The following is a 13,125-nucleotide window of genomic DNA, read 5'->3' on the forward strand; positions in this document are numbered from 1 at the left end:
TCTATGAGCGTCCAATAATCCCACGGATGGGTTCACATTGTAGTTACTTGGGAGTCGTGGTATTTGACACCCTGGGAATGAGAAAAGGCTGAACCGAACTACCAATCAGAAGCTAGGAGGACTTAGACGGAGGTAAACATGAAGAAACCCTCAGAGGCAGACGGACACGTCATTAATCTTTGGTTGACTGTGAAGTGCCATTAAACTCTTCTTTATGGACCAGAGCAGCAAAACCGTACAAGATCTCTACAGTCAAAACTTCAATGCAACGCTGCGACTGTGGTTAAGCACAGAGGACACACGCACGCACACTACTATAGCTGCAGTACCAGGAACCCAGTCAAATGTTTACGCACACATAACCCGACTTCCTTGAAGAGAGGAACCGCGATAAAAGCAACACATACAGACCACAAGCTGACTGAGGGCTCCTGCAGCAGTCACAGCAACACGACGCAAAGGTAGAAAGTGCAACAGCAACGTCATTGCCGTCTCTCTCTCTCTCTCTCTCACACACACACACACACTCACAAATCCAGGTCAGAAGCAAATACATACATATTGTTATACTTCCAAACAACTACATCTGGTTGTGGAGGTGCAAGGTAGGATGGCTCTTTACCTTTAGTTTCAGATTAGGGGAGGGATGGTTTACAGCTTTAGTAGCCATAAAACAATCAGTGGAAACCTTCACACACTCAGTGAGATAGTATACAGGGGTGTGTGTGTGTGTGTGTGTTCCTTGCTAGATATATCCTGTGGTTTCCTTGCTCAAACACATCTGTTACTACCAGTGTGATTCTGTGAAGACGACCGGGGGGAGAAGGAGTGGAAAACAAACGTCTGTGTGAGACAACACGACTCAAGCAGCAGCCTCACTGTTAATAATTTATTGCAGTTCTTTATTTATTCCTCTGTTTCAGTTCATTAACAATAATTACAGATTTAAAAGCAAAAATAGCATTTACAGAGCATATAAACATATCTCTCACACACACGCGCACACACACACACACACACACACACACACACAATGGAGGCTTGACATGACGTGTTAGGATAGCGGGTTCCAATGGTTACCGGGTACATGCCACCATGTTGTCGTCAAAGATGGCGGCATGTTCCTTCACACCATCGGAAGCTGCTCTACAAATTGTGCCAAGCCTCTTCAGCACGCCAGTGATCACCATCATTCTTCTATTTACAGGAGCAAGACGGAGAGAGAGAAAAAAAAAAAAAGATTCCTCCTTCATAAACGTGTTGACTGTACAGAGTTAGACAATGATCGAGCATTAAGACTTAAGCTGTTAAGATCATGGAACAGAAAAGAAAAGGATTAAAACGGATGAGAGAGAGAAACGCTGCTTTTGTTCCTAAGATTTAGAAATCAAGTCATGAATGAAGGATAAAACACAACGATCTCATTCTACACGACCAAACAATACAAGAGAGACAAGTCGTCCGCTGCATTCATCTCTCCCCTCATTGGTTAGCTCTTCAGATTATTGCAGTAGTAAAGCTTTCGTCAGCTGGAGAGGAGGAGGTTCGCCCCTCCACACTGACCTCAGAGCAGCATCTCAAGAAGTTAATGTTGCTTTTCCAGACTTTCATGGTTCACCAGTCGTTGGAACTTTGTCAGTCATTTGAGTGTTGAGAGCGATGCATGAGAGTAAGACTGAGCTCAGGTCAGTGCCCGAGGGGGAAACCGGCACATACATTCAACCCGGCATTGCAAACCTGCAGACAGAAGTTGTGTTTTCAGAGTTCTATGACGTCACTCGATGAGGACGTCAGCGTTTCATTTAGTCACGCAAATCCACTTCTTTATCTCTTTGACTAAACACAGCAAACACTCAGCTCTTCATTGAGTAAAGCAGCAGCTCACCCGTGTCACTAACGCTGAACACGAGACTGTGAATTATTTACTACTACTCAGTGACCTGCTATCCATTATGAATAACTCCTGCACCACTTATTCAGCCCCATGCAGATCCTTCAAATCCGATTAGAGAGTCACTCACACCATCTGATCCCTGAAGGCTCTGAACTACAGTATGATACGAGGAGGAAGTTGAAAACAAAAAACAAATCTAACGAGGTCAAGGTTTGCTGAATACTGTTGCATATCTGAAAACAAACAATGCGTTGCTCCAACGCATTGTTGCACTCAAGCAACCCGAACTAAACTGTGAGCTCAAGAGATCAACGTCAACTACGGTGGAAACCCACTGTGTGCTGTGATGTTCACCATCAGGGGACAACACTCCACGCCAACGTCTGATGAAGGTTTCCTCCCGGCTCAAGATGCTGCACACCATTTTAATATTTTGCTTTAATTGTCACCAGTTATTAAATGTGAAATGAACGGATCGTTACTCTACACCTGGAACAATGAGAGCTAAACAAAATGTAGAAACCACGGTGTCTGAATCATTCAAGCCCATGCACACCCCGACACACACACACGCACACACGCACCCACACACACACACACACACACACACACACACAATGGCAGTTACTGCTAACGGGTCTGACAGACAGCGGTTAAAAGGCAAGTGCAGCTGACTCAGTGTGGACAGTATGTATAGCGTGTGTGTTAGCATAGACGTGACCAACACCACAAAACATTAGTGGTGAACGTAACATACGACAAAAAGTCTGTGGATGAACAGCAGCATGTGGTGTGTGTCTTTGAGCTGATGAACAATCGGTCAGAATGAATAAAAAACATTGCTGGTTGAGCGTCTTTACACACACGCTCACTAAAAACACAACCGGACACACTCAAATGAACAGAAACCCAAATGTGCTTGAAGCCTTGTTTTTTCTTTCATTTGCCCAGTGATTCATCCTCTCAGAGTGAAAAGAGTCTCTTCATGTGCAAACACAAACGTTGAGACGCCTCCAAAATCCAACTGTTCACATCACACACACTATCTACAGGTCGCTGCATGAGAACATGCCGCAGTCACGCTGGATAGTTTAACGATCACACTTCCCTGTCCTACGTGTGTGAGATATATGTTGAAGTGCATGAACATGGTTGTGTGTGTGTTGCTTAATCCAGTTCAGGAGAGTCTGGTGTTTCAGTGTGCATCTGGATCCTCTGTTTCCGTTGAGTTGTCTCCATTCACCTCTGGAGGAGCGTCTTCACCTTCTGCCTCGGGTTCCTCGTCAGTGGGGGTGACCAACTCTGTTGTTGTGGTTTCCTCTTTTACCGTCTCGTCTGTGGGCGACCCCTCTTCCTCTGGCAGCGCCTCCTCATCTCTTTGCTCACCTTTCCTATGTCCCTCCCCCTCCCCTGCTCTCTGGAGGGAGTGCACTGTGGGAATGTGGCTGGCACAGGGGTGCAGGTGCGGCGAGTCTGCGGGCGGCAGCAGCGTGAGCGACTCCACGCTGAGCGGCTCCGCGTCGCCGTCCGTGAGGAGGGAGATGTTGGGCTGGGACGCCGGGGTGAGGCTCGGGGCGAGGCCTGTGACTGGTGCCGAGGGAGCAGAGGAGACTAGCGTTACTTCTGCACCTCCTCCTTCCCCCTCGCCGCCCGAGAGGGAGGGCGGGGTGTGCTCCAACAACGTGCCGTCATCTAGAGGACAAAGAGAGGCAGGTGAACTCAGAGGAAGACTCATTTCTAAGGATTCTCACTGTGGCCCCGCTGTGAAATGATGTGGCTTCTCTTAAACAAAGCCTTCAAAAACACACACACGTCCAAAGAGATGATCTAAAGGGGTGAAACGTGTCGCCTGCATTCAGATGCACTGTGAGAGAAAACACAGTAAATGCACCATCGTAAGAGCAAAAGTCTGAATTCAGAACTATTCAGACTTTGAATGTAATTAAAAGACACTTAAATAACACAACCATGAACATCATGAACACAGGTCATGTAGCTACGACAGAGATCTACAGGATGCAGGTACCACATGCATTCAGACAGACAGACTGATGAGTAACACAGCACAGTGTGTTCACCAAGTCCCTCCTCTTCTTTTCATTGTTTACAGAGTAAAGAATGAGCAGATCCCTTCTAATGGGGAGGATTTCAGTGCCGAAAGCTTCTAGGGAGGAATAAGAGGAACAGGGTGGACTCGCTGAACGTGAACAAGCAGCAGCAGCAGCAGCAGGTGTACTCGTGGTTTAACAGCAGCAGCATGGTTTGAATAAGCTATGAACTGCAATGTAAACTACTGCGTGAGCATACTTACATTAGAGCGTAAGGGTGCGGTGTGAAAGAATCAACAAAACCGTTTCACAATCAGCGATGTCAGATGTACAACGTTAGAACGAACTACTGGATGAAGGGTGACAGTTCACTGAGAACGTGTAAAACAACGAGTGAATGAAATGATTCAGACCGTTAAGTTTGTCATCGTGAAAATGTTTCTTCTGTGACGTGCTCGTGTACATTTGGTACTTATGAGCTGCAGTCATGAAGACTTTCAGGTATGAGGCAGTGTATGAAAACACTTCCTGTCTTTACTAGTGCTGGGCAAGTTAACGCATTCATTAATTAACGCCGGCAATTATTTTATCGCGCGTTAACGCATTTAAAAAATGTATTATTCTAATTTCTTTTTTTTCCTTTTTTTTAAATTGAAAGACAAGAGACGATACATATACATAACAACAAGAGGATGACAAGAGCAGTGGGATAAAAGCCAGCAAACGTCCTACAGTCAGTCATGTCAGTGCACCTCTATGCTGACATTCACGGTAAACGCATTTAAACGGCACAGATCGGGAGCGAGCGAAGGACTTTGAAAGTTAGCGGAAAGATTAACGTGAGACAACATCCGGTTTCTTCAGACGAACATCCGGTTTTCAGAATAAGATTCCAACAAAGTATGAATTATATTCACATTAAGTATGAAACATGCTGCCTGCATCTCGTGAACCAAATGTTATTGCCCTTTTGTTCATGTAGCAGTACTTTAAAATAAAAGTGCGCAATACACTACTTTATAATTCATTGTTGAACTTTGCCATAACAATGCAATTAATCGCAAAAAATCCATGCGATTAATCGCCATTAAATATTTGAATCGTTGCCCAGCACGAGTCTTTACAAACACACTCCGTACCAAAGAGCAGAGCCTGAACACGTGAAACACTTCGGACTGAGTTTATTAACTGTGATGAGTCCAAGCAACTCTCAGCAGCTTATGTGCAACATTCAATAATATATTGACGTAATTCTGTAAAAAAAAGAAAAGCTTAAAAACCCGCAATCATAAGGAACCCTTTTCATTTGATCAAACTAATCACTCACAGTACTCAACCTTCACCTGCTCTGCTTTTCAGTTCACTTGAGTACAGGTGAGAGTGACAGATGAGCCAAATCCTCTTTAGGAGTAAACCAGTTGAACAGGTAAGATGTGGGATTTACATTCACAGAGAAACGCATGTAGACGCCTACTGCCGACACGTATGAGCCCTCCGTGTCCTTCTACCTTTTCACGACGCCGTGCTCCCTAAAAATAGTGTTTTTGTGACTGCTTGGTTGCAGGCTCTTTGTAGTGCGTCAGTCATTCCAGTGAGCCTGCATGCTCAACACCAGAGCCCTGGACATCAGGAATGTTATTAATCACACGCGTGTTCAGGGCCGATTCATTTCAGTCCAACATGTGATGTATTTGAAGGCGTATACATGACACACCCTCGTTTGTTCTGAGGGTTCATCAGATGATGATTTACTGTCAAGAGATCAAGGAAAGTGTAAACAGCTTTGCTTAACTACGACCTCTGAGCAGGGAGGTGCGTGTGCTTATTAGTATGTATAGACTGAGATGTCAGAGATATTGCACGAATGCTATTTGAATCATTTGGATGCTTGCTTGGTTTAGCTCACGTTGGGAGGGACTCACTACTCCTGCTCATCGACATGCTTCTTCAACACTCCTCTTCAGGTTTTGTGGTGCCAAACGACCTCGGCCCCTGAAGTGTCCCTGTGCTACTTCTTCTCTACCAACAGCTCAACTGACACCACTCTGCAAGCTGTTGTGGTCTTTGTGGAGAGTGTAAATATGTTCCATAGTTACACCCAATGCTCTACATGTGTAAAAGACGCATGCGTGTGCTGTACAGTGCAGATATACTGTGTTGACCACACCTCAGCTCAGTAAAGAGCATGCTACTCTGTTAGTTTATTTTTGCCGCTTGAATTTTACTTTCCCAAAATGATTGATTTACATCACAGTCCAAGAATCTGTGTGCCTCTTTATTTCTGTATTGAGGGAATGTGGATGTGCTGTGTGTGTGAGCTACCTGTGGGGCTCTGAGCTGATATAGTGCTTGCAGTGACAGAGTCGCATCTTCCTGTGCTCCCACTCCCACTGGAGGGAGGCGAGGGGGAGGAGAGGGGCGAGGGACTGTGCTGCGACACACAGTGAGCCACGGCAAAACCTAGAGATGGCGCACAGGAACATAGAGATGTGTTACCACGGCTGGGACAATGACCTCCCCTCGCCACATCTAGTCTGAATGATTGCGTGGCACACAGTATACACACACGTCGCTCAGTCTACCTACAGTCAGAGACTTGTGTGGCAGATGCAGTTTCCTGCATTGGTGCACGTTTTCCTTAATTAGTTTGATTCTGAGAACGATACTTAAAATGTATGTAAATAAACTTATTATTGCAATTCATCCAAAGCACACAGCACATTAATACTAATCAGAAAAACGTCCCTTTAGATGGAAACATGTGGACTTTTGTGGACTTTTCATTTTCACTGTAACGAAGCCTGGACATTAGAGAAAGGAGCACGTTTCCTTGCTGAGACAAACAAAGAGTCCTTCTCACGAACAGACAAGGCTACAACACGTGAAACTAAAGTAAAACTGTAGCAATGGTATGCAACATCAATGGAAATGCATGAATTAAGCAAGTGTGTATTCTAAGGAGTCTTGTTTCTACACAAAACCTCTAATCTTTGTTTCCTCAGAGCTACACTAAAGATCAAATCACAAACCCATCTCCACCGGCTGTCACCAGTCTATCTGGAGGAAAGGTCTCAGTATATGTTGAATTACCTTCTGTTCTATCGTTGATAATATTTGTCATTGAGTTCACTGTTTTGTGACGTTTGTACGATCGTTCAGATCCAGGCTACAGGCGCTCTGCTACTCATCTTGTTCAGAGTCTACAATGTCTAGATTTAAAGCCGAGGAAGCAGCATGATGGATGAGGTTCTGGATCTCTGGGTAAGTGTGTAGGCTACAGCAGTACGTGCAGGCAGTGGAGCCCGGTTATCCGTGCGTCACCTGGTACTTTATCCACGGAGGCGAAGACCGATCTATTTGCCGTGGGGTCGCTGGGCGACCGCCTTGACTGCTCGTAGAATCGGAACGGCAGGGCGCTGGGGGAAGCGTTGGCCGTCTGACTGAAACCCAACACCTCTGTTGTGCTGGGCTGCACGGGCAGGTCCAACAGAGCTGCAAGCAGAGGAAGTGGAGCGTGTGAGAGGGATGTGAACACAGCATCTCTGCAGGTGAACCTTTGGGACTCTAATCAAACTTTGAGCGGACATCCCGTCTATCCCGTCCACTGGATTTGTTAAAACTGTGATTTGATTCATTGTAAGTTTGAAATGTTTTTGTACATGTGACTGTTTAGTGATTTGGGCAGGGTTCACATCCTCCTTTACGCTGCCATTACTTCTGTGTGTATTTCTAAAGAAGCAGACCGTCGGGAAGGGAAGTGTAAGCACTGATGGGTAAATCCATCAGTGCTTACAGTACAAAGGGCCTGGAGGAGGAAGTCATTCAAAATGTGTATTAATTGATTAATTAGAATTGAATGAAGAGAGAGGAAGGACTGATTCAGGGAAATTACTGTTACCATGAAGCGCTTCATAAATAGAATAGCAGTCACTTCTGTTGGCGGAGTTTCACTTCTTAATTTAGTAAAGTGACATCAAATGAATTGGTCATTTTTCTTAAATAACATTTTCTTCTAATTGGGGTAAATCCTTTGGTTGACGTTGAAGCCTTGTGAAACATGAGCTGGAAGCAGTGCGAGCTGTTCAGCGATGTGGTACATTCGTGACGATTTGATTCTCCATTGTTATATTTTCAGTGTTGTGTACTTCTGCTTTTACTCATCGTTTTCTGGTTAACATCTCACGTGATTTCTTTAAAAAACACACTCAAATGAAACACTTCCCGCCTCTGTGAGGAAAAGGTCACGCTGACCATCCGATCACGGCTTCCTGTCTACTCACCAGCAATCCTCTGCATCTTCATGCGTCGGGCCTGGATGCGACCCTTGGCCAGCCTCTGCTTGGCGATGATGCAGCGGATGTGGTCGGCGAAGATGAAGTTGGCCTGCAGGAGGGGCAGGGGCTTGGCGTGGGGGTTGGAGCCGGGCTTATGGATGATGATGTTCAACGCTCGGCTGTCGTCCTCCACGCCAGACACCTGCATGTCCTGTCGAGAGGGGGAACAAAGAGCAGAGATGAAGAAGAAAACAGGAAGACAAAGACATGGAAAGTGAGTTGAGAGACAGATGAATGGAACATAAACTTTAGCTGCATTCATAAATTCAGACCCCAACAATAGTTAAAGTGACATTCATGAAGCAGTAAAGGGAAGAAAAGCGTAAACAGGAAACACCGTAATTACACGACTGTACATCTATTTCACAACAGCTGTGCATACTGTATCCATCTATTATGAAATTCATTTTTCAGAATTTCTTCAGAAAAATGATCAACTCATCTCATCTGTGGCCATACTGACGCAGCACGACTAAACATGATTACAATCGTCAAAGTACCCAGAAGTGACAGCGAAGCGCGTTACTGGAAGATCTCTGGCGATACATTTCTAGTGTTTCTCTGGTGAAAAAAGATATGAAAGGCTCAGGCAGCAACAATCAACAGCTGATGAACAAAGGAGAGAGAAGAAGAGAAACAGGAAGGACAAAGTGGTGGCAGTAAAAAAAAACTGAGAAAGTAAATGAATACAAAGCATGATTGTAAAGTAGATGGAGGGAAGTAGAAATAGTTCAAACTGAATAAAAAAGGAGGAACACAAACGAATCATCGGTTTTAATGACTGAACATCTCATTCACTCTTTGGCACAAACACACATCCACACAGATGTGGACACGCCCCTTTCCTCTTACTTGCAGAAGGCCAGCAAACTTGACCACACCCCATCCGAGGCGCTTGGTTTCTGGTTCGACCAGACTCATCTGGTACACGTCGACAGCGAGGAACCTCTGGGCCTGGCCGCCATCTTTACTGACCACCATACAGGCTATTAGGTCACTGTTATCTGAAGAAAGGGACAGACAATGAGTGTGAGTCGAGTCGAGGTATGGCCGAGTAGGACCTCAGGTGAGTCTGTGATCTTTAGCAAACACAATATCACCTGCTGGGACAAAGGCTCCAAAGTCAACATACATGAAATATGCCGTTTGCATAAGATGACAAGACTAAGAGTGTACATCCAGGACAGGAATGATCCGTTTACGGTTCAAATAATTACACTTAGTAATGTAGAGCAGGATTTAGCAGGCCCAGGCCTGTCCTACAGCCTCTGTGAGGCTGGACTAACTCAGACTCTAGGCACAGCGCTACTTTAAGCTAAATGCTAACATGAGCATGCCAACATATCATTTTTTACCAGGTTAACGTGCAGCTTTTGGGATTTAGCACTGCGGTAGAAATGCATGGTTTGTGTGCTGTCACGGTTTGGTATCAGAGTCCTTGGCTGTCTGGAGGTCGCGATAAGATGAGGACCTTGACGACGTTCCAGACGTCGACGGTAAATAGTCTCGACCGAGGGTTACACAACACAGACCGGAAGTACACGTTTTCCACATCAAGCACTCAACACGAAGCACAGCCGAGTCTGATGGGACGGTAATTATTCTTTGCAGGTATTCGACAGGAGAGCACAGCCGGTCCAAACGGACCGCTACGCAGACTTGAGAGGACCGAGAACACTTCTCTCCCACACGTCTGGCAGCATGAAGAACAGATGAGCCCACATCAGTTCACCACAAAACCTTCTGCGACACAAACATGACATGTGGAACTGATGATGACCCGATTTGACACCACTGGCTTGGTGTTTAATATCAGAGTCTGTCACTGGCTCTTAATGTAAACTTGTAACAACCTACTGATGTAAAGCGCCCCCCCGATGAACTTCTCTTACTCATGCCGCTTCCACTTTATAGTATTTAAGCTCTCTGGTTCCTTAAATATCCGTTTTCAAGAATCCTGACTAATCCAACATTAAACCGGTACGCGACGAATGTTATTCATGTGAAGTTTTGTTCATTTAAGTACAGAACTGTTTGATCTGGGGTAACACTATTTATAGCTTCACAGCTGGCGGCTTGTTGTGTAAATCATACACGTTACATTCAAAGATCACCGGGAGTTACCAGGAACTTGACTCTACCCACTGAAACAGTGAGCAGGGTGAAGTCCCTGCAGCTGTGGAGGTAGTCCCCGATTTACTCTGGCAGCAAAGTGACGCCAACAGCACAATGGACAGAGAAATTAGGGGAAGTTTAATAACTTCAACCCCCTGACTAGCTGCAGAAAAAAACCCTTCCACCCCCAATGTTGACTTCTGACTACAGAGGGGGGGGGGGGGGGGGGGGGGGGGTCAACTTGATTAAAAAAAAAAGGCGCAGAGTGTCTCCATCTATTAGTCAGGTGAATCTTTAGACTGCCTCCCCCTCACAAAAAAACATCTGCAGCCACAGTTTCAGTGTGTGAAGGCGTACTGCTGAGTCATCGGTTCCATTTATCAGGACAGGTGTACATCACTAATCATTCAGCATCAGTGTTGCTGATGCTCTTTATTGCTGATATTCGTCAGATAGAAGTGAGACACTGTCACTACGAGCATGACGTGACTGAAGCTGTTCGGACCACAGTACAGCGAGAGCAGCCGTAGCGCTCTGTAAACACTGTCCCTGAGGCTAACATCTTCCCTCCAACAACCTGCCTACTGCACAAACATTACAGAAGGCAAACAATGGAGTGACTGTATTCACAGGTATGAAAAGATAAAAGAACATATGCCGCCAGTGTATTCTTCAGTATTCCGTCTTAACGCGTCACGGCTCATTAGAAACACATAAACCAGTTTTCAGATTCTTCAAAAGGTGACTTTATGCACAATTAGTTTGCAGCAAAGAATAGGTACACACTTCCTCAGTTGATGGGAATGCAACATGACCTTCCGCTTGCAAGACAATCTCTGAAACCACAAATACTATGACTCCACTGACACAATATACAGGTACTGACATTAGCAAATGTTCTGAGATTCAGCAACAGCTAACCGATGATGTGGCGAACTGGAGGCGGTGGCAGCCTATTGGTCAGAGAAAGGAGTTTGTGGTTGGAAGGCTGCAGGTTTAAATTCCCCAACCCACGATAAAAAAAACCCTCCCTCTCTCCAGAATCACTCTGTAAGAGAGTTCTTAGTCAATCTGACTTGTAGAAAAGTGACAGTGACTTAGAAAACAAAGGAAAACCCAATGCGGGGTTGAGTTTTTCTTTCACTATAGAGTTAAATCACCAAAGATCGTTTAAATCTTTGGTGAGCTTTGTCCCGATCAAGGCAAAGACAAAGATGCAAGCTCTGTTGACGTTGTTAGCCCCGTTAGCACAGTTAGCCCCCAGCTCAGCCGTGGAGGCAAAAGTTGAGCATCTTTAAAATGATGTATTCATTCAGGTGACAGAAAATGAGTGGAAGTAATTCCAGGTTTAATATTACAGCTCATGAACCTATATCTGCCACAGACTCTTTCAACAGGCATTTGGAATTACAAAAAGACAGCCGCAGTTTCAACCGCTGGGTTAGATTTGAAAGTGGCGCTGCAGGGAGACATTTGGTTTCAATAGATATGTTTCCATCTGTTCGTCAAAGGATTTTCTACCCCGCAAAACACATCAAACACAGAAGTGGAAAGTCTCTTAAGAATTCAAACTAGGTCAGTTATTGACAACAGTTAACTACGACCGTTCCATGTAGTCTGAAGACAATGAATGAAATATATTAATACGTAGTATTTTGTTGCAGAAACAAATGAGCACACAACCATGACACATCCACAGAAAGCGTCTCAGTATCTGAAGGTTCAGTGCCATGTCATTGGTTTGATCCACTAATCAGGTTTAAATCTTTACTCGTTCCGCAAACTTTTTCAAAAAGTACCGAAACTGCAGCTCAGTCATCACAGATGATACGATAAGTAGCAAAAGGCCATTGCTGCCAGACGGTACAGTCATCACTGCTCAGTCACCCGGAGGAATCTACATTGAACTTTTCTCTTTGTGTTTAATTCTAAGAAGTGATATTAATGATACACCTACCTCCACTTTAATCATTTCAAATCCCAAATAAGATAAAATATTAGGTAAACCAAAAAACCAGTTCAAGTGCAGTAGTGCAAGTAATATCTTTTACAAAAAGTGTCTTAAATGTTCATGTTTACGTCGTCGGTACAAAACAAGAAAAGCAGAATAAAAAAAAGATGGTGTGTGAAAGAGGAAAGACAACTTTCTTTGCTTGCATCATAAGATACACCTAATATAGATAGCGTATGACACGCTGGGGAATTTGTGGTGAACCGTACTCTCTTTCTGAGATGTTCCGCTTGTCAAAATGAACTTCAACGAGGGAAGAGGCTCATTTCAAAGAAGAGGCGGCTGTCCCGTCCGCTCTTTAGCACCTTTCCTCTCCTTCAGTGTGAAAGATATGAGTAAAGTGGTATATACACTCGGTTCTGTCATTCTTATTTTATCAGTAACATTTTTAAGTTTTAAGTCAACATGTGCAAAGGCCCGATCAACGCCGCGTGCAGCTTTAACTTGACTTTTTATTTGTACATCTCAGTAAATTATATTAGTCCTCAACGATGAGTTGAGGTCGTTTTTACCTCTAAACTCCCTGTAGTTTGGTTGTTTCCATGGGATTTGTTAGTAATCATAATACAGAGATAAAAATCAAACCAGGTGTATCCCGTGTGTTAGAAATGACCTTTGAAACAAACACCTCAACAACACTTTAGGTAGCTGCGCTGCAGCCTCCCTTCAGTCACGGAGAAGTGGACGGCTGTGAGATTGAGACGGCAAAACGTTGCATATTTA

General features: G+C 44.6%; 1 protein-coding gene across 1 annotated transcript in view; it reads right to left on the reverse strand.

Annotated features, from left to right (window-relative positions):
- Positions 1–881: 881 nt before the first annotated feature.
- Positions 882–13,125, reverse strand: part of clec16a (C-type lectin domain containing 16A) — a 34,900-nt gene continuing 22,656 nt past the window's right edge. The window contains exons 19-23 of the mRNA XM_079281253.1: positions 9,129–9,280; positions 8,223–8,427; positions 7,264–7,434; positions 6,265–6,402; positions 882–3,586 (exon numbers count right to left, since the gene is read on the reverse strand). Coding sequence (XP_079137379.1) covers positions 3,090–3,586; positions 6,265–6,402; positions 7,264–7,434; positions 8,223–8,427; positions 9,129–9,280 — 1,163 coding nt within the window. The 3' untranslated portion in view covers positions 882–3,089. The remainder of the gene's footprint in view (positions 3,587–6,264; positions 6,403–7,263; positions 7,435–8,222; positions 8,428–9,128; positions 9,281–13,125) is intronic.

The sequence above is a fragment of the Melanostigma gelatinosum genome (genome assembly GCF_949748355.1).
Source record: "Melanostigma gelatinosum genome assembly, chromosome: 13".
Lineage (NCBI taxonomy): Eukaryota > Metazoa > Chordata > Actinopteri > Perciformes > Zoarcidae > Melanostigma > Melanostigma gelatinosum.